Source organism: Peromyscus leucopus, chromosome X (genome assembly GCF_004664715.2).
Source record: "Peromyscus leucopus breed LL Stock chromosome X, UCI_PerLeu_2.1, whole genome shotgun sequence".
Lineage (NCBI taxonomy): Eukaryota > Metazoa > Chordata > Mammalia > Rodentia > Cricetidae > Peromyscus > Peromyscus leucopus.
In genome coordinates this window covers 93,835,732-93,862,798 of record NC_051083.1, presented here as the reverse complement: position 1 = coordinate 93,862,798, position 27,067 = coordinate 93,835,732, and the positions used below count along the sequence as shown (strand labels likewise).

Here is a 27,067-nt window from a genome sequence, read left to right as displayed (position 1 = left end):
AATACCTATAGTTTCAGGTATCCAATATGGGTCTTGGATAGTATTATCTATAGAAAAGTAACTACTGTATTATGAAATGATGAACCTTGACACACTGATTCAATACTTCAGGAAGTAGCATAATTAGCTCCCTCAGCTCTTCCAGAAAAAAAAAAGATGTCACAGCTTACTATTGTCCCTATGGAATCACTTTTGTCAAAAGTCCAACTGTAATACAGGTATCCCCATATTCAACAAAAGTATAGTGAAATAAAAAGTAGATCCAGGTTTAAAAGAACAAAGGAGCTGGGCGACAGTGGCACACATCTTTAATCCCAGTACTCGGGAGGCAGAGGCAGGTGGATCTCTGAGTTCCAGGACAGCCAGGGCTACACAGAGAAACCCTATCTCAAAAAAGAACAAAGGAGTATTCACCAACCTCTAAAACCACCAAGAGTGTCAAAGAAAACATACATCCTTATACAGTCATGCACAAAGAAGCCCACTTAAAAAATCCTGGAATGCATTAGAATTTGTTTAAATTCTATGTGCTTACAACCAAGTTTTACTTAGAAGGGCTGAAATTAAATGCCAAACACTGGTGTGGGAGGAGAATCATCACATTAGGCAAAACTGATTCAAAAGGAACAGGAATTTGGATTCCCAGGAATAAGTGGCAGAAACCCAGAAAGCATTATACATCCTATAATGCTTCTAATTCTCAGTAAACTTCAAATACCTTAAAGTCTTTCTATTGCTGCTTTGCTTTTTCTTTAAAAGGTGGCTAAATGATTTAGATAAAAAATAAATACATTGGACAGTGGGACACCCAAGACAAACTTTCAGCAGAGAAATCAGTAGATATGACAGAGACCCATAATTGCATACATTAACATTTTATTAAGTTTTTTCTACAAGAGACTATAACACCAAATTGTTTAGCAGAAATCTGTTCAACTGAGAGACCAAATGGATCCAAGGAAGATGAAAATTAAATACTTAAATTAATCAAAAGGCACTATGACACCACCTAAAACCTACCACCACAGTGGCAATAGGCTAAGGAAGATTGCGCTACAGCAGGTTATCTAATGTGACTGTTAGTGCTTACATACATAGCAAGAAGCAAATCTGTCTCACAGAAGATAATGGTACAATGATCACTCAGTCCAAGATATTTGGCCAGGAAAAGGTCAAGACAGCTGACAGTAAAGCCAAATGGAAAACACAGGTGTAGAGAATTCAAGCTATCGAGTTAAATAGATGGCAATGGATCAGGCTTCTTCCTCCCAAAAAAGTTAATTACTACATTGAGCTACCTGCCCCTGCCTAACAGGGTGCTCAACTACTGGAACTATGTTTAAGGATGCTCAGGGTTCTTGCTGTAGTGTAGCACAAACCTCTGAAAATGTACCACATATGGGCTGACTTGGTTGCTAGTTATTCTGAATGAATAAAACCCCCAAAGCATTCACATGCAATGGAGTATCAACTTGTCAATCACATCCTAAGGACCTTGTGGAATATTTTCAACAGTCTATACATCGTTCAGCAGCTGAGCTCTAGTTAAAGCTGCAAGGCTCACAAAATAACAAGAAAGCCAGGATGAAGCAATGCAAATAGGACATCCTAGCAGTTAATCGCAGTCTGTCTTTTTCCAATTTAGGCTAAATTCTAATGTACCTAATGCGGGATGTAAAAGCTACACTGGAGCAAGCTGGGCCTTCTGCTGAACTCACCAAATACCAAGAAAAAACGAGGGGCGGGGGTGGTTTTATTTTCAAAATGCTTCAGAAGTTATTCTATTACAAAGGAACATGGCTGAACAGGTAGGAGACAGACTCTCCATTGTGGGTTCTCCTGATAGCTTCTGCAAGGATCATGGAGATATCAATCACCTAGAAAGGCAAGAAATGCACCAGGTTAGTATGCAGGTACAGAGTTCACTGGTCCATCAGCAGCCTAAATAAGCAGCCTGGAAAGCACCCTTACTAAGGATCTAGCACTCGGCTCTTCTTCTTCTTCTTTTTTCTAACTATAATTACTTAGAAAGAGCTAAGATGCTAGTAACACAGGACAAATACAAGGTCATCAAAACCCTGATGCTATACAGGACAAGTATGTGTGTATAGCAGCTGAAGAGATGGCTCAGCAGTTAAGAGCACTCACTGTTGTTCTAGAAGACTAGAGTTCAGTTCTCAATACATGTCATGTAGCTTACAGCCACCTGTAAGTCTAGCTTCAGGGAACCTGATGCCCTCTTTTGGTCCTCTGCAGGAGGACCAAACACACACACCCCCAAATAAATAAATAAATAAAACAAATTAGCCAGGGCAGTGGTGGTACATGCCTTTAACCCTCACACCCAGGTGGGAGAAACAAGCTGGTATCTATCTGTAAGTTGAGGCCAGTCTGGTCTACAGAGCAAGTTCTAGGATAGCCAGAGCTTCACAGAGAAACGCTGTCTTGAAAAACAAAACAAGCATCTAAAAAATGAAAACACTAACAAAAATGAATATGCCTATAATGCAAGGGGATTGCAATGAGTCTTAGGCTACCCTAGTCAGCAGTATGCCCTACTTTAAAAAACCAAAGTGAAAAATATTCACAAAGAGGCTGGAGAATGGATCAGCATTCAAGAGTGCTTATTGCTCTTGCAGAGGACCTGAATTCAGTCGCAGCACTCAGAGGGAAGCTCAGAACCACCTTTAGCTGTAGTTCCAGGGGATTCAATGTCATCTTTAAGCCTTTGAAATTCACACAAGCACACACACACAAACAAACGATTTTAAAAATGTTAGTAAAAAAGCTTAAGAAGTACACAAAGCTAGATGCGGTCAGGCATACCCTTAATTCCAGCACTCAGGCATAGGCAGGTAGATTTTTGAGTTCAAGGTCAGCCTGGTCTACATATAAAATTATAGGCCAGCCAGGGTTACATAGTAGGATCTTGTCTCAAAAAAAAAAAAAAAAAAAAAAGACTGGGCAACTTAATGAGAGTGCACTTTAAAAAGTACAAAGAGCCGGGCAGTGGTGGCACACACCTTTAATCCCAGCACTTGGGAGGCAGAGGCAGGTGGGCAGATCTCTGTGAGTTCGAGGCCAGCCTGGGCTACAGAGTGAGTTCCAGGAAAGGTGCAAAGCTACACAGAGAAACCCTGTCTCTAAAAACCAAAAAAGTACAAAGAAAGTAGGGCCCTGGGCCCATTCTCAATGCCAAAGAAAAAGAACAAAGGATGGCTTCAGAAATTCAGTAGCCAGTGGTGGCGGCGGTGGCGATGGTGGTGCAATCCGGGCACTTGGGAGGCAGAGCCAGCCTGGTCTACAGAGACTGAAACATCCAGGACAGGCACCGAAACAACACAGAGAAACCCTGTCTAGAAAAAAACCAACCCCCTCCCCAAAAGAAAAAAAAATCAGTGGTAGAGTCCTTACCTACAAGAGCAAGAGTCCGGGTTCCATTTGCAGAACAAAACAACAAAGATAAACCCAAAGAACTTATGCTTCAGTAGTCACATATGTGACTAACATGTTACTACCTGTAAAACACTGAAGGAAATGTTTGTTTTGGATTAATCCCATTTCACCTGTATTTTGGAGCAGTGTTTCATCTTATCCTCCTGGGGTATGGTATTGGTGACTACTACTGCTTCAAAACATGCATTGTTGATACGAGAAATGGCTGGGCCAGAAAAGATTCCATGAGTCAAGATAGCATAAACTCTGGTAGCTCCAGCTGAGAGAAGTCTAGAGGAAAAAGAGCTCATTAATCTGACATGCAACTACAGACTCTGAATTAGGAAGAAGGAAGAGTATTAGTCTGTCATTAAGAGAATATCAGAAATTGGACAGCTTAAGCACAAACATGCTTCACAGTTCCAGAGTCTGTCATGGCCAAGATCAAGTATAGACAAGGTAGATTTCATTTTGAAACTTTTTTTTTTGGTCTTGGTTTATAGTATCTACCATTTTGTGTGGTCACATGACTTTCTAGTACACATGTAAAGATAGTGTAGCAAGCATTTTCTTCTAATAAAGTCACTAATTCTTTTTTTTTTCTGGAGCTGAAGACTGAACCCAGGGCCTTGCACTTGCTAGGCAAGCGCTCTCTACTACAGAGCTAAATCCCCAACTCCAAGGTCACTAATTCTAACATGAGGGTTCTGTTCTCAAGATCTCATTATTTAAGCCTAAATGCCAAGGTTAATCTGCAAAACCATACCTGGGGGCTAGAAGTCAACACATTAATTTTAGGAGGACACAGTACTGACCACATCAAAGAGTATAATCTGCACTAATCCTTATCTTGGTAGAACCTACAAAATGTCCAGGGGGAATCTCTGTGTTCTTTTTCCTTTCTGGCTGGTAAAAAGAAATGTCCTTGAATGTGACCTGGAAAACTACATGATAAAGATAAGGTACCACAAGACTGAAAATCTATGACCCTGCAAATAAGCTTAACCAGGAATACTCACATTTGACTGTGCTTACTTCCCAGCCTGCTGACCTAAATTTGATCCCTGGGACCCACAGGGTAGAAGGAGAGAACCATTCCCAAAGTTTGACTTCCACATGCTTGCCATGGCATGTGCACATATGCAAAATGAACAAATATTTGTAAAGGCCATCTATGGATTTCTAACTCATCAAAACAAAAAGTCAATTGTTTTGAGTATGCTTGAACTTAATGATTTTTGGACTTTATAATGGCAAACATACCATATATTCAGTAGAAACTAGATGTAGAATTTGGACCTTTCCTTGATCTAGCAATGTGTGATCCAAATACTGTCTCACAGCAGCTCCCAATCAGCCATGTAATCACGAGGGGAAACAACCCAGTCTACAGTAGATTGTGTTACTAAGCAAGGACTTTAGAAGGTAAAAGTGTATGTGATGCACTTGACTTTTGATAGTTTCAATTTATTAAGGATATACTTACTATAAAGCAGTGTCTCTTTATAAAGACTAAGAATCTGAAACGAGGAATACTCATTCATCTCGATGTATTAAAAGCTAGCATGATCAAAACATCCCAAAGCTACTGACCCCTTTAGTTGTGTTTCTCAAAGCACTCAGCAAAGCGGCAGTTAGCTTTTTACTTCACTAGCCCCACCACCCTGTACTCACTTGTCAGCAGCATGACAGATTGTACCACAAGTGTCAGCCATGTCATCCACCAGGATAGCCACCCGATCCTTCACATCTCCGACTAGCACCATGCGATCCACTTCATTGGCCTTCTTCCGTTCCTTGTGAATCAAGGCAAAATCCACATTCAATCGGTCTGCAATGGAGGTAACTCTGGAAAATAGGAGAGGTTCAAAGTTAAGTTAAAGACATGTATGTGGCTTCCAAGGCTGGGAGTGCAGTTCAGTGGTAGACAGCTTTGTCTAGCATGCATGAGGCCCTGGGTTCCATCTCTCTTACGCACTTATACAAAGTAATGGATTTTCTTCCTGGGGGAGAATACTCCTTGAAACTAAAACAGATCCCACAGCTAGAAGAAAGCAACTATCATCGACATCTCAAAAACAAACATTACAAACTGGATTTTATGGATTAATGCCCTCTGTAATACCACTGGCAGTATGGGAATATATTACTCAAACTTATACCATTCATTCTGGGGATGGGGTAGACATACCCTTCACCAATCCTGGGAAACAGTATATGGCAAGGCACATTAGTTTAACAGATTGAAGGCAGAAGGAAAGAGAGACCTTATTAGCTAGTGCAGGGAGCACACAGATTGTCCCGATTTCCACCATGAAGGATTTGTGATTCTAGAAGCAGTGGCACGTGAATCTGAAGCTAGGAGGAGTAGAGCAGCGCCCACCCTTTCAATGCATGTCCATACACTCATCTCTCCCACAATGGTGGTGAAGCCACCACCAATGGGAAATATCAACTGTACCTGATCACCAAGCTTGGGATTCCTTCTACAAGTGCTAGAAAGAAAATTAAACCAATTAACCAGACAAACAGGGCATGCTACTACAGCCCAAATTATCATCAAATGCAAAGAGAACTGTTTTTTCTCATTAAAGATAATACAAGCCACATTAAAAGGCAGGTTAGAGGTGACAACAGGCTACCCTACCCCTATGACATGTGTGCCCACATACCACTGTGCAATGCAAACTTCATCACGAAGAAAAGACTCATGCTTCAGGTTTAGTGTTTTTAATTGTAACATTGATTAAATTAAACTTTAGCACTATTTGTCCTAATTCTCTTGTGACCAGAGTTTTTGCTGAAGAGGTCAAGAATCTCTGACCATATAAGGTTTGAACCACAACTCTGGCAACACTTCTACCTGGATCTAAAGGAAACATAACCATACCTTGTGCTCTCCATTACTACTGCTTCGACACCTAACATCAGAGGTAACCAATTTACTTGGAATGAAGACATCCAAGGCAAATGCATGATCAGTTACCAAGTGTTGCAAATCGTTCATGCTCAACAACACACTCAGTCCCCAACAAAGCAGAAAAGAGTTGGAAAAGTAACCCACAAACCCTTGAGTGGAGAGCTACTGTGCAAATTACAATCACACTGGGATCCTTACCTACTCCCCAACCCTGCCAAGACAGAAGTGAGCAGTGGAAAATACTCCATCACTAATTAGAATGAAAAAGAATTACAAACATAAGTCATTTGCAGAAAGAAGTATTCTTATACCAAACTTTAAAAAAAAAAAACCTGCTTGTGACTATTGCAAATTAATTATTTTCTAAGTCCTTGAGAAAGATGTGAAGATAATGCTTAAGAAGTTAAGATAAAGTGTGACAACTGCCTATATAGGGATGTTTTTACACTGTCACTAGATGTCACAGAGGACAAACAGCAATTAAATAGAATTCATCAAGCTATACATCTGGCTGAATAAACAATTCAAGTTCTCAGCTTATCAATTCCACTGAAGTTACTGAAATTAAAGAGATGGTTGAGAAAGATTTGAATTCTTCATGATATGTATTACTTTTGGGAAGTTCTAAATTAGTTTTTCCTATTCATCTGACTGAGTCTTGTAACCAACCCTGCATTCTATTTCCAGAACAAGAACACGTCATATTTTTGTAAGCAAGCCAAACAAACAAAAAAAACCAACAAAGCTCTTGGCCTGCACCATTTGAACTATAAATTAATGTAACTGCTAATTCTTGGCAATAAGTTTGATTAAGAAATTTAAGGTCCTGGCTTTAAATTAAAAACCACTTTATTTCCCATTCTTGATTACCAATGATCAAATGGTCTAACCAACAGCTTTGTAAGAGGTATGTAAAACTTTAAGAATAAATTCATGGGTGGTGGTGGCACACGCCTTTAATCCCAGCACTTGGGAGGCAGCACTCTGGAGGCAGAAGCAGGCGGATCTCTGTGAGTTTGAGGCCTACCTGGTCTACAGAGCGAGTTCCAGGAAAGGCTCCAAAGCTACACAGAGAAACCCTGTCTCAAAAAAACCAAAAAAGAATAAATTCATTGCAAATGAAATCCCCTACCCTTCCCGATAAAGTTACAGCACTGTTGTTAACTGCAGTGCCGAGTCACTAATGTAACAGTCAAGCCAATAATGCAGTGACTACTTCGGGCCCTGTCTACCCTGCCTTCCAAATGACTCAAGCCAGTATAGAGTGAAAATGACATCCAACCTATATTCTAGCCACTGGCACATCCAATCTCAAGTTGTGAAAAGTGGCACTTCGACGGGAGAACATCACTTTGGGATATTACTATATGAAAGATTTTAGCAGTACATTATTTTTTAAGAACAGTAATTACAACTATACCTCTTGGCTCCACCAGCGTCAGGTGAGACAATAGTACAATTTCTCCACTCAGATATATTCTCCTTTATCCACTTTAAGACAGCTGGCTCTGCATATAAATTGTCCACTGGGATATCAAAAAAGCCCTGGAGAAAGAAGCTGGGTTAAGTTTGGTTTTATTTTTCTTCTCTTCATTTATGAAGTAAAGTAAGTAGATTCAGAGAGATGTCTCATCTAAGATATTTGCTGGCGAGTCTGATGACCTGAGGAGTTGGCTCCCTGGGACTTACATAGGAGAACTGACTCCTGAAAGTTGTTTTTAAGCTTAAGCATATGTATACCCAATGAACAATCAGCCAGTCAATCCATGTAATAAAAAAGGCTGGGGAGGTGGCTCAGCAGGGTAAAGTAGCCCCCAAGTTTGACCTTGAGAATCTACTTGGTCAGAGAACTCCTGCAAGTTGTTCTCTTACCTCTACATGCAACTCGAATGTATGTATTCATTTACATATACATGCATGCACACACAAATTTTAAAAGGAACAATAAGATAATGGGAAGGTAAGCGCAAGGCAGTAACTGTAAAAATAGCCCCCTTTCCAGGCAAGATCAGCAATACCAGGCCTTAGCCAACCCACACCTCGCCATAGGAACAAAAAACGAGCCCTTGTAAATAGTCAAGTTCAGCCAAGAGCTATGAACAGCCAAGCCAACATGTTCAGACTCAATTTATATACACCATTTAGACCACTTGGCATTTGTGCTGGCCAAATGGTGAAGCAGCTAGAGTATTATTTTTTATTTTTTATGTGCATTGGTAGGAGAGTGTCAGAACCCCTGGAACTAGAGCTAACAGTTGTGAGCTGCCATGTGGGCACTGGGAACTGAACCCGGGTCCTCTGGAAGAGCAGCCAGTGCTCTTAACTGCTGGGCCATCTCTCCAGCCTGAGATATGTGTTTTAATTCTAGTTTATACAAACTAGTTGTACTTCTCAATTATTTCTTTTTGATAAGATGAGTACACTCCTCTGTCCTATGCACCTCTTTTGCCAGAAGACTCAAATGGTAATAGCTGGGAGTTTAACTTTTAAAAGAGGGTTTACTCTACAGCACAGACTAGCTTGGAATTCAATCTCCTTGCCTGGGCCTTCCAAGTGCTAAGATTATAGGTATGCACCACCATTCATAGCTGGAAGCTTTAGATAGTATAAAATAAATGTGGCGATTGATTTCTCTTGTTCTGGGTTTCTATGAAAAATCTTTAATGTCTGTAGCTCTAAAATTAAGACTGATTATTAGTTCTAATCCTAAAGCCTATGTCCTTCGCATAATAACAAACTGTCTTGCTAACTTCTTGCTTCAGCTGTCAGCCTCTAGAATGCAGATGTGCACCACCATGCCTGGCTCTCTGCCCACCTTTCAATATTTAGCTTCCTTCCACTGGTACCTGAATTTGAGATGCATGTAGATCCATGGTGATAATATGATCTGCTCCTGCTACAGATAGCATATTTGCAACAAGTTTAGCTGAGATGGGAGCCCGGCTCTGAATAGAAGGCAGGAAAGAAAAAAAAGAAAAAAAAGTCAAGATGAAAGCAATTCATTTACCAAGTACCTATAATTTTAAGACATTATATCACCAAGAAATTCACGACACGTGGCACTGATCTTTGAGTGATTGTACTCTAATATAAACAGTAAGCAGTGCAATATTATTCCAAATGAAGATACAAGTTTTAGTAAAGAAAACTTTATTTCTAACTTCTGTTTTCTTAAATTATTTTTGTTTGACGATTTTGCTTTGTAGTTTAGACTGGCTTAAAAGTCTTGACCCTGCTGCCTCAGTCTTTTGAGTGCTGGGATTACAGGCATGCACCATTCCTGGATGTTTTCTTCTCTCTCTTTCTCTCTTTGCCTCTGTCTCTCTCGGTTTTTCCAGACAGGGTTTCTCTGTATAGCTCTAGCTGTTCTGGAACTCGCTCTGTAGATCAAGCTAGCCTTGAACTCAAGAGATCCATCTACTTTTGCCTCGCTAGGGCTGGGATTAAAGGCACACGTTACCGGGTTTCTTTATGTAGCTCTGGCTGTCCTTGAACTCTCTAGGCAGACCAAGCTGGCCTCAGAGATGTGCCTGACTCTCCCTCCTGGGATCGAAGGCATGCACCACCACACTGGGCTCTGTATTCAAGTGTTTACTATGGTCAGTCAAATCAATCTCAGTCCTCACATTATCTTTAAAATTATTTTGATTGAAATATTTTAGTGCATACACACTCATAATGCCACCTAATGTGTCAAAGTTTAAAGATCCATATCACAATGAAAATTGTTTAATCAGAGTCATCTGAAGGTCAACTTTATAGCAACCTCAACATACTTGTGACTACTTCTACAAAGTCTATGCTTTTACTCTATACTTGGTCACAATAAAAAGCACCTAGAATTCCTCTTAGGTATCATTTGTAAAAACTGGGGTTAATTACAAAATCCTTAAATTAAAAAGCTTTATGTATATACTTCACCTTCTAATAAATCAGATACATAAAATACAGGAAAGCAATTCTTCACATAGTCAACTTCAAGTTTACGAAGGGGTCCCAACTGGGATCAAGATCTTGCGGTACTATGAGAGGCTCTACTAGGGTTTGCTAATGTTTTCTGAGGTGGGGACATTCCTGCTATGTTGCTCAGACTGCTCTCAAAATCCTGAGTGCAAATGATTTTCTAGCCTCGGTCTCCTCTGAAGATCTGTGACCAACTACAGGCAGGTACCACATGACCTGGCTAGATAATAAATACAGCTACAGTTTTAAAAAGTATTCTTCTAGACCTAATGGCATGGGCTTGGATTCCCAGTTACTCTGAAAGCTAAGGCAGGAGGATTACAAGAAAGACCTGCCTGAGCAGCACAATGAGTTCAAGGTCAGTCTAGGAAAGTTAGTGAGATCCTGCCTAAAAATAAAAGGCAAAAAATGGGCTGGTATATAGTTAAGTAACAGAGCACTTATTTAGCATGTGTGATGCCCCAGGTTTGATACCCAATAAAACACACACACACACACACACACACACACACACACACACACACACACAGCTACAAAGGACTGGTGATTAGTCTTTTTTTTTTGGGGGGGGGTGTTCTCTGTGCAGCTCTGGCTGTCCTGGAACTCACTCTGTAGACCAGCCAGGTTCCACCCTCCTGAATGCTTAAGGGAAGTTCCTTGTCTGTGTATCCTGAATAATGGGCGTTAACAGCTTAGATGCAAGATTGTAAAACATCAGTAGAGAACTTCTGCCCTCCGGGGTCCTCCCATTGTGCTGTAAGCCTGTAATTAAGACCTCTTACCCCCTTCAAGAAATTACATTCAGGCTGGAGAGATGGCTCAGAGGTTAAGAACACTGGCTGTTCTTCCAGAGGTCCTGAGTTCAATTCCCAGCACCCACATGGCGGCTCACAGCCATCTGTAATGAGATCTGGCACCCTCTTCTGGCCTGCAGGCACACATGCAGACAGAACACTGTATACATAATAAATAAATAAATCTTTAAAAAAAAAAAGAAATTACACTCAACATTTAAAATTAAATATATACATAATAGAATGAATACTGCGAATGTAATCTATGAATACCACAAATGTGATTAATATCATGAGTGTAATTTAAAAAATAAATAAATAAAAAAAGACATATCAAAATGGTCTAGCACTATTATTAATAAAAAAAAAAAAGGATTCTGGCCGGACGGTGGCACACGCCTTTAATCCCAGCACTTGGGAGGCAGAGGCAGGCATATCTCTGTGAGTTTGAGGCCAGCCTGGACTACCAAGTGAGTTCCAGGAAAGGCGCAAAGCTACACAGAAAAACCCTGTCTCAAAAAACAAAAAACAAACAAACAAAAAAAAAAGATTCTGAGCTGAAGGTATAACTCCATGGTAGAGCACTAGCCGAGCATTAAGCTCTAGTTCCGCTCACCAACACTATAAAAAAAAAATTCATTCCTACCTTATCTTTCTTATCCTGGCGGGCATAAGGGAAACATGGGATGACTGCAGTCACCCGGCTGGCTGAAGCAATCTTGCAAGCATTAATCATGATCAAAAGCTCCATTAGATTGTCATTTATCTCACCACACCCACTCTGAACAATGTAGACATCTTCTCCACGTACACTTTCTCCAATTTCCACACTAAAATAGAAAAAGAGAATGAACAGAAACAATAGATTCTCCTAAGTACCACACTGTAATTCTCCAGACAGTCACAGCATCAGTACTCATATGTTATGCATGGGTTATAGCTCCATGTGGATATTGATCACTTCAGACTTTGGAGAGAACACCTAAAGAAACGGGTGGGTATACTAGAAACAGCTTATTACCCAGTTCATTCTAGTTCACTATACAAAAATATTCTAAGCTTATAAATGAGACACAACATGAAAAAGATTGGTTGACTTTAAAGTACTTATAGAGAAGCAACTGCACTATAATTTCACTTGGTGGCCATCAGACATAGTATCAAATCTGTTAGCAATGGTGACTATTGCAGTCACATATAAGGAAAAGTAGGAATACCCCAAGGAATGAAATCACCTCTGTTCTGCACCAATGCTGTATAGAGAAGACAATACCTTCCCTCCCATAGTGATAGTCCACTCAATTAGGAATATGTAATGGTGAATGAAACAGATGCAGGCTTTGACGTCATTCTGTGCAAACTACTCTGACCTAAGTATAAAGTCTTGTTTAATTTAGAGGGTTCACAACCACCTGTAACTCCAACTCTGGGGGATCTAACACCTTTGACCTCTGTGGATGGGTACCTGCACTAATATGTACATATTTCCACACAAACACACAATTATACAAAATAAAAAAATAAATACACATAGAGGCTGAAGAGATGGTTCAGCGGGTAAGAACACTTTTGTAGAGGACCTGAGTTCAGTTCCTAGCACCCATGCCAGGGGGCTTGCAACCAGCTGTTACTCCAGCTCTAGTAGGGCATCTGACTTCCTCTGGCCTCTGTAGGAACTATATGCATGTGGTATGCATATATACATATATGTACACACACACACACACACACACACACACAGGCAAACATTCAAATACACACAAAATAAAAACCTTTGTAAAGATAGAAATATTTTTTTAAAAATCCAAAAGTATTTAATCCCAGCACTTGGGAGGCAGAGCCAGGCAGATCACTGTGAGTTCAAGGCCAGCCTGGTCTACAGAGCGAGATCCAGGACAGGCACCAAAACTACACAGAGAAACCCTGTCTCGAAAAAACAAACAAACAAACAAACAAAAATCCAAAAGTAAATGACTCTATTAAGTAAGCTATATTTTACCAAATAGTGAAACAATTATGCTGACCCTTGGTTGTCTACCAATAAAACCATAATCTAAAAATAAAAAGGGAGGGAGGGAGGGGGACAGCTCAGGAGGTGAAGTATGTGTGTGTGACTCTCCTGACCCAGGTTCCATCCCTGGAACCCATCCATGTAAGAGCCGAGTAAGCGGCACCCACTTCACAGAGTTCTCCTCTGACCTTCGCACATGTGTATGTGTGGACACACAAATAACGAAGACAACCGTTCTAATTCAAAAGTACAGAACTGGGCTAGCGCTGGTGGCATACGCCTGTAAGTCCAGGGCTAAGGAAACTGAGGAAGGCTGATGGTGATCTTAAAGACAGGGTGATTACATAAAAAGAAAGACACTCTGTCTGAAATGAATACAAATTTTGAAGACTTAAGAGAAAAATGAAGAAAAAACCACAAAACAAAACCTAGTTTATAGAGAGAAAAATGAATACCATTGATAAACCTCTAAGACACCAACAAAAACAGCTTTGTAGGTAGGGAGGTAGGGACAAACTAAGAGGACTTGGGTGAAGGGGAAATATGATAAAAATTCAGTAACAAACTAACACCCAGCTTAATCTGAGAAGTCTATCAGTATTTTTAAAGGGAATTAATGCTAATTTTACAGTCTTTTCCAGAAACAGATAAGGAAACACGTTCCAATTCAACTTTATTGAAGCCAGTATTATTACTCAGATACTAAAACCAGATGAAGGCAATACCAAAAGAAAACCATTGAAAGACAGGAGGAGAAAAGTGGATGTAGTCGTCACAGAGCAAACAGAAAACACCCTTTTGGTAATTAATAGGGGTGTTTTGTGTATCTTGATGTTTATCTGTGTCAATATGCTGATTGGTACATTATACAGGAAATATGCTGATTGTTTCTTTACAAGAAACTACAGTTTGCATAAAGAAAAAACTATAGTCAAAAAATTATAAAACACTGAGTAAAAAATACATTGCAGCCGGGTGGCAGTGGTGCATGTCTTTAATCCCAGCACTTGGGAGGCAGAGTCAGGTATATCTGTAAGTTCGAGGCCAGCCTGGGCTACAGAGCGAGATCCAGGACAGGCACCAAAACTACACAGAGAAATCTTGTCTCGAAAAAAAAAAACAAGCAAACAGACAAAAAAAAAAAATGGCATATTTTTCTCATTTTTTTTAAAACTGCCCATAAGTCTACAATTAATTCAAAATTCATTTTTGTGACACTGGGAATAAAACTCATTATTTTGTACATGCTAGGCAAGTGATCTACCACTGAACTATATTCTCTGCTCTCAAAATTCAAATTTATTTTCATTTTTGAGACAAGGAAGGACTTGAGTAATTCAGAGCTGAGAATGACCTCAAACTTCTGCTTCTCCTGCCAGCACCTCCAAAGGCACCACCATGGCTCAAATTCACTTTTGATGGCACGCACCTATACTCAGGACACAGTACACTGAGAGCAACTTAGGACAGACAGGGAGCTCCAGGCTAGTGATCCTGTCTCCAAACAACTAACGAAACAAAAAAATAGTAGAGAAAAGAATTGTGCACCATTATACCTGTGTGTACTCACTAAACCATTACTGCATCTCTCAATGAAACGGGAGGCAACAGGAGGTTAAAAATGACTGTGGTCAGTCAGACGAACCTACTTTAACTGTCTGTTTTCTGAGGAACTATGTAATGCTGTGAGGGAACTTGGGAGTTCCAATTTCTGTAGTTAGCCTGAGAACTGCCCACCTTTGAGCCAGGCTTAATGGTATACACTTACACATCCCTTAGGAAGTTAATGAAAAGTAATGAAAGCCAAGGCTACATACCTTGTCTCAAAAAAAGAAGAGTTCACCTCAAAATTATTTCCTCCCTGGCCTGAAATCTACCAGTCTTTTTTTTTCAATATCCCTTAGATATATCCTTTTCTACTTCCTAGCCTCTGTACTTCTTCCCAGTATCTGGAATGTTCTTCCTATAAATACATTACCCACCAGGCAGTGGTGGAACATGCCTTTAATCCAGTATTGAGGCAGAGGCAGAGGCAGAGGGATCTCTTTCCCAGTATTCAGGAAGTCTTTTGTTAGATCCCATCTAGGTGAGGATGCAGCCTTTAGTTCCAGGTTGAGACAGGAACATCAGGTTATATAAGGAATTTGAAGATAGCCTAAACTTCTGTCTCCAAAACAAAACAAAGCAACCCAGAATTTGTGTATCATCTCAGTGGTTAAGAGCACTTGTTGCTCTTCTAGAGGACCCAGGTTCCCCATTCCCAGCTCCCACATGGTGGCTCACAACCACTCCTAACTCCAGTTCTAGGGATTCAATGCCCTCTTCTGGCCTCTGTAGGCACCGCTGGGCAGAGCATGTGGCCCACAGGCATATATGCAAGCAAAGCACTCATGTGGAAGATAAAATTTACCAGAAAAAAAGGTAACATAAAACTATCAATTACTCAACCTCAATGGATCTTATTTGCATTCTAGATCAAACATACTTAGAAATATACATTTAGCTGGGTAGGACGATACATATTAGTAAACCAAAAATTCTGGAAGCTTCAAGAGGAGTTAGAGACCAGCCTAGGCTACAAACTAAAGACCCTATTTCAAACAGAAAGCAACAACAAAACGCCCAACAAAACCATGGGCCAGTGAGATGACTCAGCAGGTGGGGATATCTGCCACAGTCTGACAAACAGGCGGAGTTCAATCCCCAGAACCAGACAGTACAAGAAAAGAACCGACTCCATTGTGCCCCTTCAAGAAATAAATAAAATGTAATAAAGAATTGTTAGCTGCCAGCAAGGCAGTTCAGCTGATAAAAATGCTTGCCCCAAGCCTGACCACTTGAGTTCCATTCCCGGAACCCACATGGTGAAGAGAAAATCAACTTCCAAAAGTTGTCTTCTGATCCCCACACTTGCAAACAATAAATATGCAATTTTTTTTTATTTTTAAAAACCACACATTTATGACAGAGAGAGCTGAACACCGACAAGTTCTTCAATATTTAGGAATTAGTTTTTTTTTTTATGTGGGTATATAGGATGTATGTGTGTGAGTACATGTGTTTAGTTAGGTCAGAGGACAACCTTCCACCTTGAGACAACTGCCCTGTATAGGAGGCTAGCTAGCCTGCAAGCTTCCAGGGTTTCTCCTGTCTCTACCTCCCATCTTCCCAGAGGGGCACTTGTGGGTGCACACGGCTTTAAGTGGCCTCTGGGGACTCCACTCAAGCCATGTGTTTATTTGGAGGGTTCTACCACAAAAAGTTAAACAGGGGCTGGAGAGACGGCCCAGTGGTTCTTAACAAGAACCTGAATTGGTTCCTAACATTCAGTCACCTGGAAATCAGACACTTCTGGTCTCTAGGAACACCCCCCCCCACACACACACACACAAGTTCACACATAGGTCAGAGAGGTCCAAGGAGGCCTTTCTACAAGAACTACTTGCATGTTTTCCAAATAAGGCGTAGAAAGGCATGACACAATACAGGAATCACTGGCCTCATGTTTATGGTTAGTGAGTGCTTCAAATGTGGGTAAGACAGCATTTAAGGGGCTGAGGCAAGAGGATCCATTAAAGGTCATCCTGGGCTACATAGCAAGTTTGAGGTCAGTTTAGATTACACAGACTTTGTAATCTAAACTGAAAACAAAACACAGCAACCAGGTTGACCTTGAACCCTAAGATAACCTGAGTTAGTTTCTGGAGTACTGGGATCAAAGGTGTGGTCTTTACTCTCACTTTCCTTGAGAGATAAGATTCCCTGATAAAGTGCTTCTGTTCCGTGGCTCATGCATTCTAGACCAAGTATTAACAATTATTGAGCAACTTCAAAAAACGGCTAAACCTGTCTGCACTCCGCTGGCACATCTCCATTCTCCTGGGGGAGAGAAGAAGCTGGGTGCACTGATTTCCAATAAGGTCAGCTTTGCCCTCTATATGTGGTATCAGAGGTCAACCTATGGCTGTAGTTTCAGTAAAGTACACAGATTACCATGTGCTCCACACATTCACTTACTATTGTCAGACTGTTTGATCAGGACTTAGAGAACAAACAATTTCACAACTGACCCTAAGACAGTCTGATAGGCTTAAAGGATTCTTCAAAGCATTTAGACCAGGGTAGCTTCTTATCACCTTATACAAAGCTTTAAACGTGAACCAATACAAAAAATACCCACAAATTATTACATTTTACATGACATTCTTTATAAAATCTTTGGGAGTTTGTATCTGGAAGTCTCTAGAGAGCTGTATGAAAATAAAAACATTATGTTATTTATGCCTCTATCCCTTCAGCTGCCAGAAGCCAAGGGATACAGATAAAATCTAAACTTGACCAATTATTTTTTGCCAAGTTCTTGGAAAAATTATTATAGTCCTTTGTTCTATAAGACTTATTATAATATCTATTATAACAAACTCCTTGCTTTTGTAACTACAAAATATACTTGGAATCCTTTATCAAGTGTGTGTGGGGGGGGTGGAGCTGGAAGGAACAGGGTTTTCACTTTGTATGTATGTATCCCAGGCTGGCCTGGAACTACCTCTGCAGATTAGACTGGCTTCTGCCTCAGCCTCTGGAGTGCTAAAAAGGGGTGTGTCACTACTGCCTGGCTTCAAATCCTTTCTTTAGAGCAGGTGACTTATTAATTATGAAACCTCATTATCTAGACTTTTTCCAGGAGAGAAAATATTTTCTTTGCCAAAAACCCAAAGTCCTTGGGTTTGGGGATTTAGCACAGTGGCAGAGTGTTTGCCTAGCAAGTGCAAGGCCCTGGGTTCGATCCTCAGCTCTGAGAAAAAACAAAAAAACAAAACCCAAAGTCCATCATTTTGTATAATACATGCCAACAAAAAGGAAAAGGGCAAAAATTGACAAATAATAATTATTGCCAGCTTAAACATTTAAAAGCATATGAAAAATATAGCATCATTAGAGGTTAGTATTTAAAATTTATGTGTTCCAGGGAAGAGTTCAGAGTCCTTAACTGAGTACAGTGGCACACACCTTTAATCTCAGCACAGGTAGATGCAGGAGACCTGAGGTGGGAGGCCAGCCTGGTCTACATAGTTTCAGGGCAGTCAGAGCCACAAAGTGAGACCCTGTCTCAAAAAAAGAAAGAGAAAAAGAAGTTAAGAGTCCCTGATATTCTTCTAGAAGACCCAGTGCCCAGGTCAGGTGGTAACTACTCATAATAACTCCAGTTCCAGGGGAGCTGGTGCCCATGTCTGGAATCTGCAAGTAATCAAACATATGTGATACATGCCCCCTCCACCCCATACATACAAACTTACACACAAATAAAAAATAAAATCTTAAAAAAAATACATTCTAGCCGGGCGGTGGTGGCGCACACCTTTAATCCCAGCACTCGGGAGGCAGAGCCAGGTGGATCTCTGTGAGTTCGAGGCCAGCCTGGGCTACCAAGTGAGTCCCTGGAAAGGCGCAAAGCTACACAGAGAAACCCTATCTCAAAAAAAAAAAAATACATTCTAGCCTGGTATGATGTTGAACACCTTTAATCCCAGCACTCAGGAGGCAGAGGTAGGAAGTTTTTGAGTTTGAGACCAGCCTGGTCTACAAAGTGAGTTCCAGGACAGCCAGGGCTACAGAGAAACCTTGTCTTGGAAAAAAACCAAAACAAACAAACAAACAAAGAAAAACAAACCAAAACAGCCCAAAACAAAAACGTTCTGAGGTCAGGCATGGTGGCACAGGCTTGTTAATTGGACCAAGGATGCAGAGTCTGAGTTCCAAGGCCATCATGGTCTACATAGCAAGTTCTAAGCCAAGTGTGCTCCATGTCCCCCACCCCGACAAATAAAACTTAGCAACTCATCACTCAACCGCCACTACCATTTTTAAAAACAATTCTGCTTAATAACCAACATTTCAGCCATTTTTCAAAGCCAAACTTAAAGCTAAACCTTATAGTCAGGTCTGGAGAGTCAGCTCAGTGCTTAAGAGCACAGGCTGCTGGAGCAGAGGATTCCCAGATCCCACATGGTGGCTCACAACCATCTGTGATTCAGTCCCAGGGGATCTAACCACCACTATCTTCTGACTTCAGCAGGCACCAGGCATGCATGCCAATACATATATGCAGGCAAAACACCCATAAACATAAAATAAATAAATAAAAGCCTAAAAAGTCTTATTATCCAAGTTGGGTTTAATCAAAATCTGTCAATATTAGACTATGTTGTTCTCTTCAACCATGACCACCACCCCAAATATAACCTGTTCTGCTGTGCTGCATTATGCAGAGGGCAGAGGATTAATGCCAAGGACAAAACAGTCTTCCTATTTTTCCCCCCTGAAAACAGGGGAAAGACTCAATAACCAAATGGGTCAAAGAAAACCTCCAAATGAAAAACATTTTTATCCTCTAGCCAAACTATCATTCTAAGTCTGGGGCTTTTCTCTCTCTCTCTCTCTCTCTCTCTCTCTCTCTCTCTCTCTCTCTCTCTCTCTCTCTCTCTTTCTTTTTTTTTAGCTGAGGCCCAGGAGCAGAAATGGTCAGAGGTAACAAGCAGCTTGCACTCCTCTTCTGACTAAGGTATTACCTGGCTACAGATGCTATGTGTTTGCACGATCATTTGCATCACAATTAACAGCATACGAATCCAGGAAAAAGCCATCCATCACAGATGAACTTTAGCTAGGTCGAAAAAAATACAGTTATATTTGGAAATCACTTTAAAGAAAAAACACAAAACATTTAGAAAAAAGTCAGAAAAAATAAATCTTATGTAGTTTAATAACTGATCATTAGTTTAGAAATGCCCCCTAACAGATGACTGTAAGAGTGTAGGCGTGACGGGTCCTGTCTGTAATCCCAGTACTAGGCAAGGGAAAGAGAGGCAAGAGGACGACTACATGTTAGAGACCTGTAGGTGATTCCCCCTCAAAAAGCACCCTAAAAACAAAATTAAAATAAGCCAATGAAAAAAGGATTATGGCCTGTGCTCTATCAACTATGGGAAAACGAAATACAGTGCATGAGATCTAGAAGACTCCATATACGGTTGGAAGGGGCACTGAAAGAAGTAGGTAAGTAACCTCTCACATGGTCCAATAGTGCATGTGGACAACGAAATTGGGGCTAGAGAGCGAATTTTGTTACTAATTAATATTTGAGAGAGGGCCTCACTATGTGGTCCAGACTAATCCAGAATTAGCTATGAGGACCAGGCTTGCCTCAAGCTTGCGGCCCGTTATCCTGCTTCTGCCTAGAGGGCGTAATTAAAGACGTGTGACATCACACCAGTGCTGGACGAGGAGTTGTTTTAAGGCAAAGCATTAAAAAAAAAAGTCAAATTTCAATTTACTGTTTGAGCTAGCTCTTCCCTTGTGTTATTTTGTCCTCAATTATTAATATTCACGTGTAAGTCGTTCCCTAAATCCCCACGCACGTAACACTGAAAAGAGGCTGCTATTTGGGGGAGGGGTGTTAAGGTAAAAAAATTCCAATTCCACAACTTGGCTTTCTCTAAGACTTTCGGGATGACTGAAGCTGAGATGCTGAAGATCAATGATGCTGAGCTAAAGCACCACTTTATCTCATCACTTCGATTTAACTTAAGGGTGGTTCCGATTCCTCGACAGACAGATTGCAAAGATAGGAAAAGCCGACGCTTGCCAATCTAAGGGAAGAGGTAACATTTTCGCGCACTCAGAACATGCTTCCTTTAAGACCAAACCAGAACGCTACCATTTCGAATCAAAAAGCTTTTCGACTCTAGGAGAAAGACCACGAGGGGGCTAAGAACGCGATAGGTTCTCTGATGTATACCAGTCAACGCGCCGAAAGCGAACCGAAGCCAGCCTAGTGGCTCCCCACTGAAGCGACAAGCCACGTGTCCCCATAGCCGAAGCTAAGCGTTGGTACCCCTCCAGGCGCTCCGGGGAGGCCATTACCCCACTACATTAGGTCCTCCATCCCCAACCTTCAAACGTAGCATCTCTGCCTGCCCCCTCCATCTTGGCTCCACCCACGCGCGCGGCGAGGATAAACGCGACCCTCCAGCGAGGTGAAATAACGGAACAGCCTGCAGGACAAGCTAACGTTAGCTGCCCTTTCTTGCTCTCCCTCAGCACCCGGGAATTACCGCGGCCGCTCAATTCCCCCAAGATGCCGCCGACCCGGCAGGTGCGGTGCACTCGAGATGCCAATTTCGTCCTTACCAGGTCTCCTGGTTGCTGAATTTCTTAGTCACCACCTTGCCTAGCTCCAGGCCCAGGCGGTCAGCAATTTTCTGGGATAAGTCCTGGTGAGAGCTCCCGCTGAAGATTTTGATATTCGGCATCTTGGGCAACTGCACAAACGCACTCTTTTCTCAGTGGTCACCGCAGCTGCGGAGACTGGTCTCGAAGTCAGCCCGCAGCCTGAACACTAACAGCACCGCGTTGCTACTCCGCCATCTTACATTCCCGCCCAGCGCGCGGCTCTAAATTACCAAGCACCAAAGGGGCGGGATCACAAAGGAAGTTCCCCACCCAGTCTTTCTGGATTGGCTGAGTCGGGGTGGGGGCGGAGTCTTCCGGGAATGTTGCCGCCCAACTACTCTCTTTGGCAATTGGCTAAAAGGCACGAAGGGGTGAGGCTAAGAAGTAGCCCCGCCTCCTAGTAGCACCGTGTTATGAAACGTTGGCTGGAATGCGTGGAGAAGAGTCTCTGGGTGTCAAAGGGGGCGAGGCTAAGAAGTAGCCCCGCCTCCTAGTAGCACCGTGTTATGAAAACGTTGGCTGGAAGGCGTGGAGAAGATTCTCTGGGTGTGAAGATGTGAGTGGAGGGATTCTACAGACGCATGGCTAGATCTAAACCCCCAAACGGGAAATCATCCTTATTGTTTCTTTTGTTTCAGTTCATGAAACCAAATCCACCCCTGGTATGTATTTTCCTTTAAGTATATCTGTCTTAACAGGATGGTAGTCACGTGAGTGTGCAGGTTTCTGATCCGGATTTTTATCTCGTTGTCAGTAAGGGGTTAAATTAAAGCACTTTTACATCACAAAGACAGTCTTAACGCAGGCGCATACCATCCACAGGGCTTGTTTACTGGCTCTAATTACCAAGTGTAGTTTTTACCTGAAAGGCAAGTCCCAAGGGGAAGTGACTGAAGGTGTGTCATCCTGGAACAATGCAGGAGAAAGTTGCATTTTGTTTCTAACACTGGGATCTAGTATGTTCAGTCAGGGAAGGAGTGTGCCTTTTCCCAAATATGTAGGTGGTAAAATTCTGATTACCTAATGCTTGAAAGAAGAAAAATTAAAATATTATCCATGAAGAGCCTTGAAGGAATCAGCAAAGCTTTTAGGTCTGTTTGCCATAATGACTAGATAGTGTTGCTAATGTGACCTTTTACATTCTTTTATTACTTTTATGATGATAACATGCTAACTGGACCAATGCAAATCTTTATTTTTAAACTCCATTTTCATTAACAATATTCCAGTCATGAATTAGATGTAAGAAAAAAGTCACACAATTTTACTATCAAAAATGTCAGCACCGCTGGGAGGTGGTGGCGCACGCCTTTAATCCCAGCACTCAGGAGGCAGAGGCAGGCTGAGCTCTGTGAGTTCGAGGCCAGCCTGGTCTACAGAGCGAGTTCCAGGATAGGCTCCAAAGCTACACAGAGAAACCCTGTCTCGAAAACAGAAAGAGAGAGAGAGAGAGAGAGAGAGAGAGAGAGAGAGAGAGAGAGAGAGAGAGAGAGAGAGAAAGAAAGAAAAAGAAGGAAAGAAATGCTATGCTAGAGAATCAAACCCAGGGCTTTATGCATGCTAAGCAAGTACTTTTACAAACTGAGCTACATCCCCAACCTATTTTTCTTTTGTTTTGAGACAGGTTTTTGACATGTAACCCTGGTAATTGCTATGCTGTTTAGGCTGTCCTCGAACTTGAGGTAGTTCTTTCTTGTCAGATTTCCAAGTGCTGGGATTACAAGTGCATATCTTCTCACCTAGCAGAAATGAGGTTTTTGTTGTTGTTTTGAGACAGGATTTCTCTGTGTACCCCTGGCTGTCCTGGAACTTGCTCTGTAGACCAGAATGGCCCCTGAACTCAGAGATCCACCTGCCTTTGCCTCCAGAGTGCTGGCATTAAAGGTATGCCCCTCCCCACTGGGCCAGAAAGGAGGCTTTGAGAGCTGAGCACTGTGGAATTATCAGCAGTGGTGAATTGGGCAGATCTCTGTGAGTTCCAGGACAGCTTGGGCTACATAGAGAGCCCCCTGCTTTCTCTGTGCATATTATTGGTCTTAAAATTGCTCAGCATCAAGTTTATCAAACTACCTTTTGGGCTGAAATGATAGCTCAGAGATTAAGAACAAGTACTGCTCTTGCAGAGGACCCAAGTTCAGTTCTTAGCACCCACATTCAGGTGGCTCACAACTGCTTGTGATGCCTCTGCCCTCTAAGGGCATCTGTATTCATATGACACACTGAAAAATAATAAAAGTAAATCTTTAAAAAGAGAGAGAGAGGCTGGGTGGTGGTGGCACATGCCTTTAATCCCAGCACTCGGGAGGCAGAGGCAGGGAGATCTCTGTGAGTTCGAGGCCAGCCTGGTCTACAGAATGAGTTCCAGGACAGACTCCAAAACTACACAAAGAGTCCCTGTCTAAAAAAAACAAAAACAAAAAACAAAAAAAAAAAACAAAAAAAACCCAACAACAACAAAAACAGAGAGGGGGATGATTTGGAAAGTATGCCTGAGTTATATGTAAGTTGTGGTGGGTTCTGTAAATTAATATAATTCAGAAAAAAGAGTTCTGACTGCCTTTATATCAGGTCCTCTGGAGGATGGCCCATAAAGAATGAACAATATGCATTCCTTTTCTCCTAGTAGCCACAAGATACAAAAAGAAGCTTAATAGCCTGGTGTGGTGGTACACTCCCATAACCCCAGCCCAGCACTTGGAGGGAGAGAAATGAAATCAAACTGAAAATCTAGAAAGGATTTTATAAGAAATGGGTCCCATGAGACCCAGGCTGACATGGTGAGAAGAAAAACAACAACAACAACAAAAAGAAGAAGAAGCAGCTTAGCAAAGGGTGGGCATGGTGGATGAATGTGTGAAATGGAAGAGGGTAGGGGAACAGGGGTTGAGAACTCAGGCAAGAAGAGCAACAAGAATCTCGTGTGACCGCTCATCTATGCTGAGCGCCCTGTTACTAAATCCAATGTCGTCTCAAAACAGCATGGTGGCCCATATCTGTAATCCTGCCTCTGTCAGCAAGAGGATTATGAGTCCCAGGCCAGCCTGGGCTATATATAGTAGTGGGACCCTGTGTCAGAAGGAAGGGAAGGAGGGAGGGAAGGAGCAAAAGAGGAAGGGAAGAAAGAGGAGAAGAAGCAAATAAGTTAGGTGCGGGGCCTGCTTATAATCCCCAAGACTGGTGGATCATGGGCACAAGGCCACTTTTGGCTTCTAGCCAGTTTGATGAGAGCAGTTAGAGTTACACAAGACCTTGCCTCACAAAAGAAAAAGGGCCAGTGAGATGGCTCGGCAATTAAAAGTGTTTGCCATGAAAACTCAATAACCCGCATTTTATCCTAGAACCCGGGGTGGAACTCCCAAAAGTTGTTCTCTGACCCTCCCCTCAACACAGTCATACACACAAATTATGTGTCTGGGTGGCGGGGGTGGGCATGTGAATGCAGCGCCTGTGGAGGAGGAGACATTGGATCCCCCAGAGCCAGAATTACTGGCAGTTGTTGGCTGCCCAATGTGGGCTCTGGGAACGGAACAAAAGTACACTTTGTATCTAAGCTATCTCTCTCTAGTCCCTAAAATAAAAATATAAGAAAACACAGATATGGGTGTTATAAAGGAGGTAATTTATAAGAAGGATTAATGTCTAGGATGGTTTGACATTAAGAAAGGTTTTCCTAGTTATTCTGGGTGGGCCCGATTCAATCAGTTGAAAGGCTGTTGGAAACAGAACTAAGGCTTCCTTGAGGGGAAAAACAAAATTCAGGCCAGGATCAGAGATACATGCCCTTAGTGCTGGCACTTAGGACACCAAGCAGAGAGATTGTGAGTTTGAGGCTAGCCAAAGCTACATTGCAGGAACCTCTCTCTGAAAAAATTTTAAAGAATATATAAAGCTGGGCAGTAGCAGCATATGCCTTTAATCCCAGCACTCAGGAGGCAGATGCAGGCATATCCCTGAGTTCAAGGCCAGCCTGGTCTATATATCGAGTTCCAGGACTGCTAGAGATACATAGAAAAATCCTGAAAAACTAAAGGAAAGAAAGGCAAAACAAACAAACAAAACAATTTATCAAAAGATGACTCAAGCAGGTGGACTACATCTTCAGCTGTTGCCCTTCCTGATAGACTAAGAATTTCAGACCAGTTTAGCCAGCCCTTACAAAGGTGTATGTCAATTGCTTACCGTAAATCCCTTAATATACATGCATCTGTGTGTCTCTGGCTGACAGTAACTCATAACACTAGGTAGTGAAAGAGTTTGGATGATATTTTGAAGGTGTTAACAGTAGGAACTGGAGTCCTGATGAGGGCAGATCTGACCTCTGACCTGGAGGGAAAAGGAGGGAGGCAACACAGCTCATTCTAGAAAATGCTGAGGGATCCCCTCTAGCCTACATTGCATATTTCCAGCTAAGTGCAAAGCACAGAGCCACTAAGAGGATTGTGTAAACAGGCTTCTTTGAAAAATCTCTACCCACCCCCACCCCAAAAGGGCGTTTTTGTCTGGTTTTGCCTTCCTCTTAGAGGCAGATATTAAGGAGAGTCTGAATCCCTCCCTCTGTTCAGTCATTTCTTTTTTAATCTTTCTGTTGTTGTTCTTTTGAGATAGGGTCTCACTATATGTAGATCCAGCCTGCCTGGAACTTGCTATTTAGATTAGGCTGACCTTGAACTCACAGAGATCCATCTGCCTCTGTCTCTTAAGTTTTGGAATTAAAGGTGTATACTACTGTGCTTGGCATTTCTTTTTTTTTTTTTTAAAAATTGTTACTATTTTTAATAATGCATATATATCTTTGTGTGGATACATTCATGTGAGTGTAGGTACCTGTGGAGGCCGAGGTGTCAGATGCCTCTGGAGTTGGAGTTACAGATCATTTTAACACCTGACTCAGAGTGCTGAGAACTGAACTCGGGTTTACAGAAGAGTAGCAAGTTCTCTTAACCACTAAAAGCCATTTCTCCAGCCCTCAGTCATTTCTATTTTAGGCATCTCATGAAGAGCTTTGGGTAAAGTACAGCTGTTAGCCTCTGGATTACAGGTATGAATAAAACATGGCCTTAAAACTGAGCATGCTGGTACATGCCCGTACTTCCCAAACTCAGAAGGCACAATTTTAAAGCCAGCCTGGGCTATATGGTGAGACCTTGTCTAACTAACAAAAGACAACAGAAAACAGAACCCCTACACCAGGGCTGGGGATATAGCTCAGTGTGGAGCACTTGCCTAGCATCTGAGAGGGTTCAAGTTTGGTTCCCAGTACTGCAAGATAAAACAACACTAAAACATGTCCCCAGGGGCTGGGGAGGTGCATGAGTAGGGAAGAATGCTTGTTGTACAAACATGAGGATCTGAATGTAAACCCCCGGTTTCCATGCAGATATCTGGGTATAGTTGCGTATATCCCCTACACTCGATGTGGGGCAAGGACCAGAGACGGGAGAAGGACAGGAGCTCATCTGCCACACAGCCAGCCTTACTGGACTGGTGAGATTCCTGTTCAAGGAGAGCCCCTGTCTTAAGGCAACCAGGTAGAGAGCAATAAAGACACCTGAAGTTTCCTCTGCGGTGTCCACATGTGTTTGATGGCCATATGCACCCACACAGAGATGTGCACAACCATACATACACAAACACAGCATGCATACACACAGATAATGTTAGATTTAAAAACAATGCCATCAAATTTTTCAAGGTGCCACTGCCTGGGTTCAA

The 27,067-nt window shown here is 41.9% G+C and overlaps 1 protein-coding gene across 2 annotated transcripts; it reads right to left on the bottom strand.

The window, feature by feature from the left end:
* Positions 1–859: 859 nt before the first annotated feature.
* On the bottom strand, positions 860–21,589 carry Prps1 (phosphoribosyl pyrophosphate synthetase 1). 2 transcript variants are annotated; one of them, XM_028895128.2, is made up of 7 exons: positions 21,314–21,589; positions 11,759–11,942; positions 9,202–9,300; positions 7,776–7,900; positions 5,110–5,283; positions 3,567–3,726; positions 860–1,877 (listed from the first exon to the last, which is right to left on the bottom strand). In XM_028895128.2, exons 1-7 carry the CDS (start codon positions 21,433–21,435, stop codon positions 1,785–1,787), a joined length of 957 nt encoding a protein of 318 aa, XP_028750961.1. In that variant the 5' UTR covers positions 21,436–21,589; the 3' UTR covers positions 860–1,784. The 2 variants fall into 2 exon arrangements, with proteins under 2 accessions (XP_028750961.1, XP_037054760.1); XM_037198865.1 differs by lacking the exon at positions 21,314–21,589 and adding an exon at positions 19,693–19,774.
* Positions 21,590–27,067: the final 5,478 nt, after the last annotated feature.

Coding starts and splice junctions, on each gene's coding strand:
- Prps1 (XM_028895128.2), bottom strand. CDS start 21,435: ATGCCGAATATCAAAATCTTCAGCGGGAGCTCTCACCAGGACTTATCC. Junction 11,943..21,313: donor TTCAGCAACCAGGAGACCTG/GTAAGGACGAAA, acceptor TTTCTATTTTAG/TGTGGAAATTGGAGAAAGTG. Junction 7,901..9,201: donor TACATGCATCTCAAATTCAG/GTACCAGTGGAA, acceptor TTCTTTCTCCAG/GGCTTTTTTGATATCCCAGT.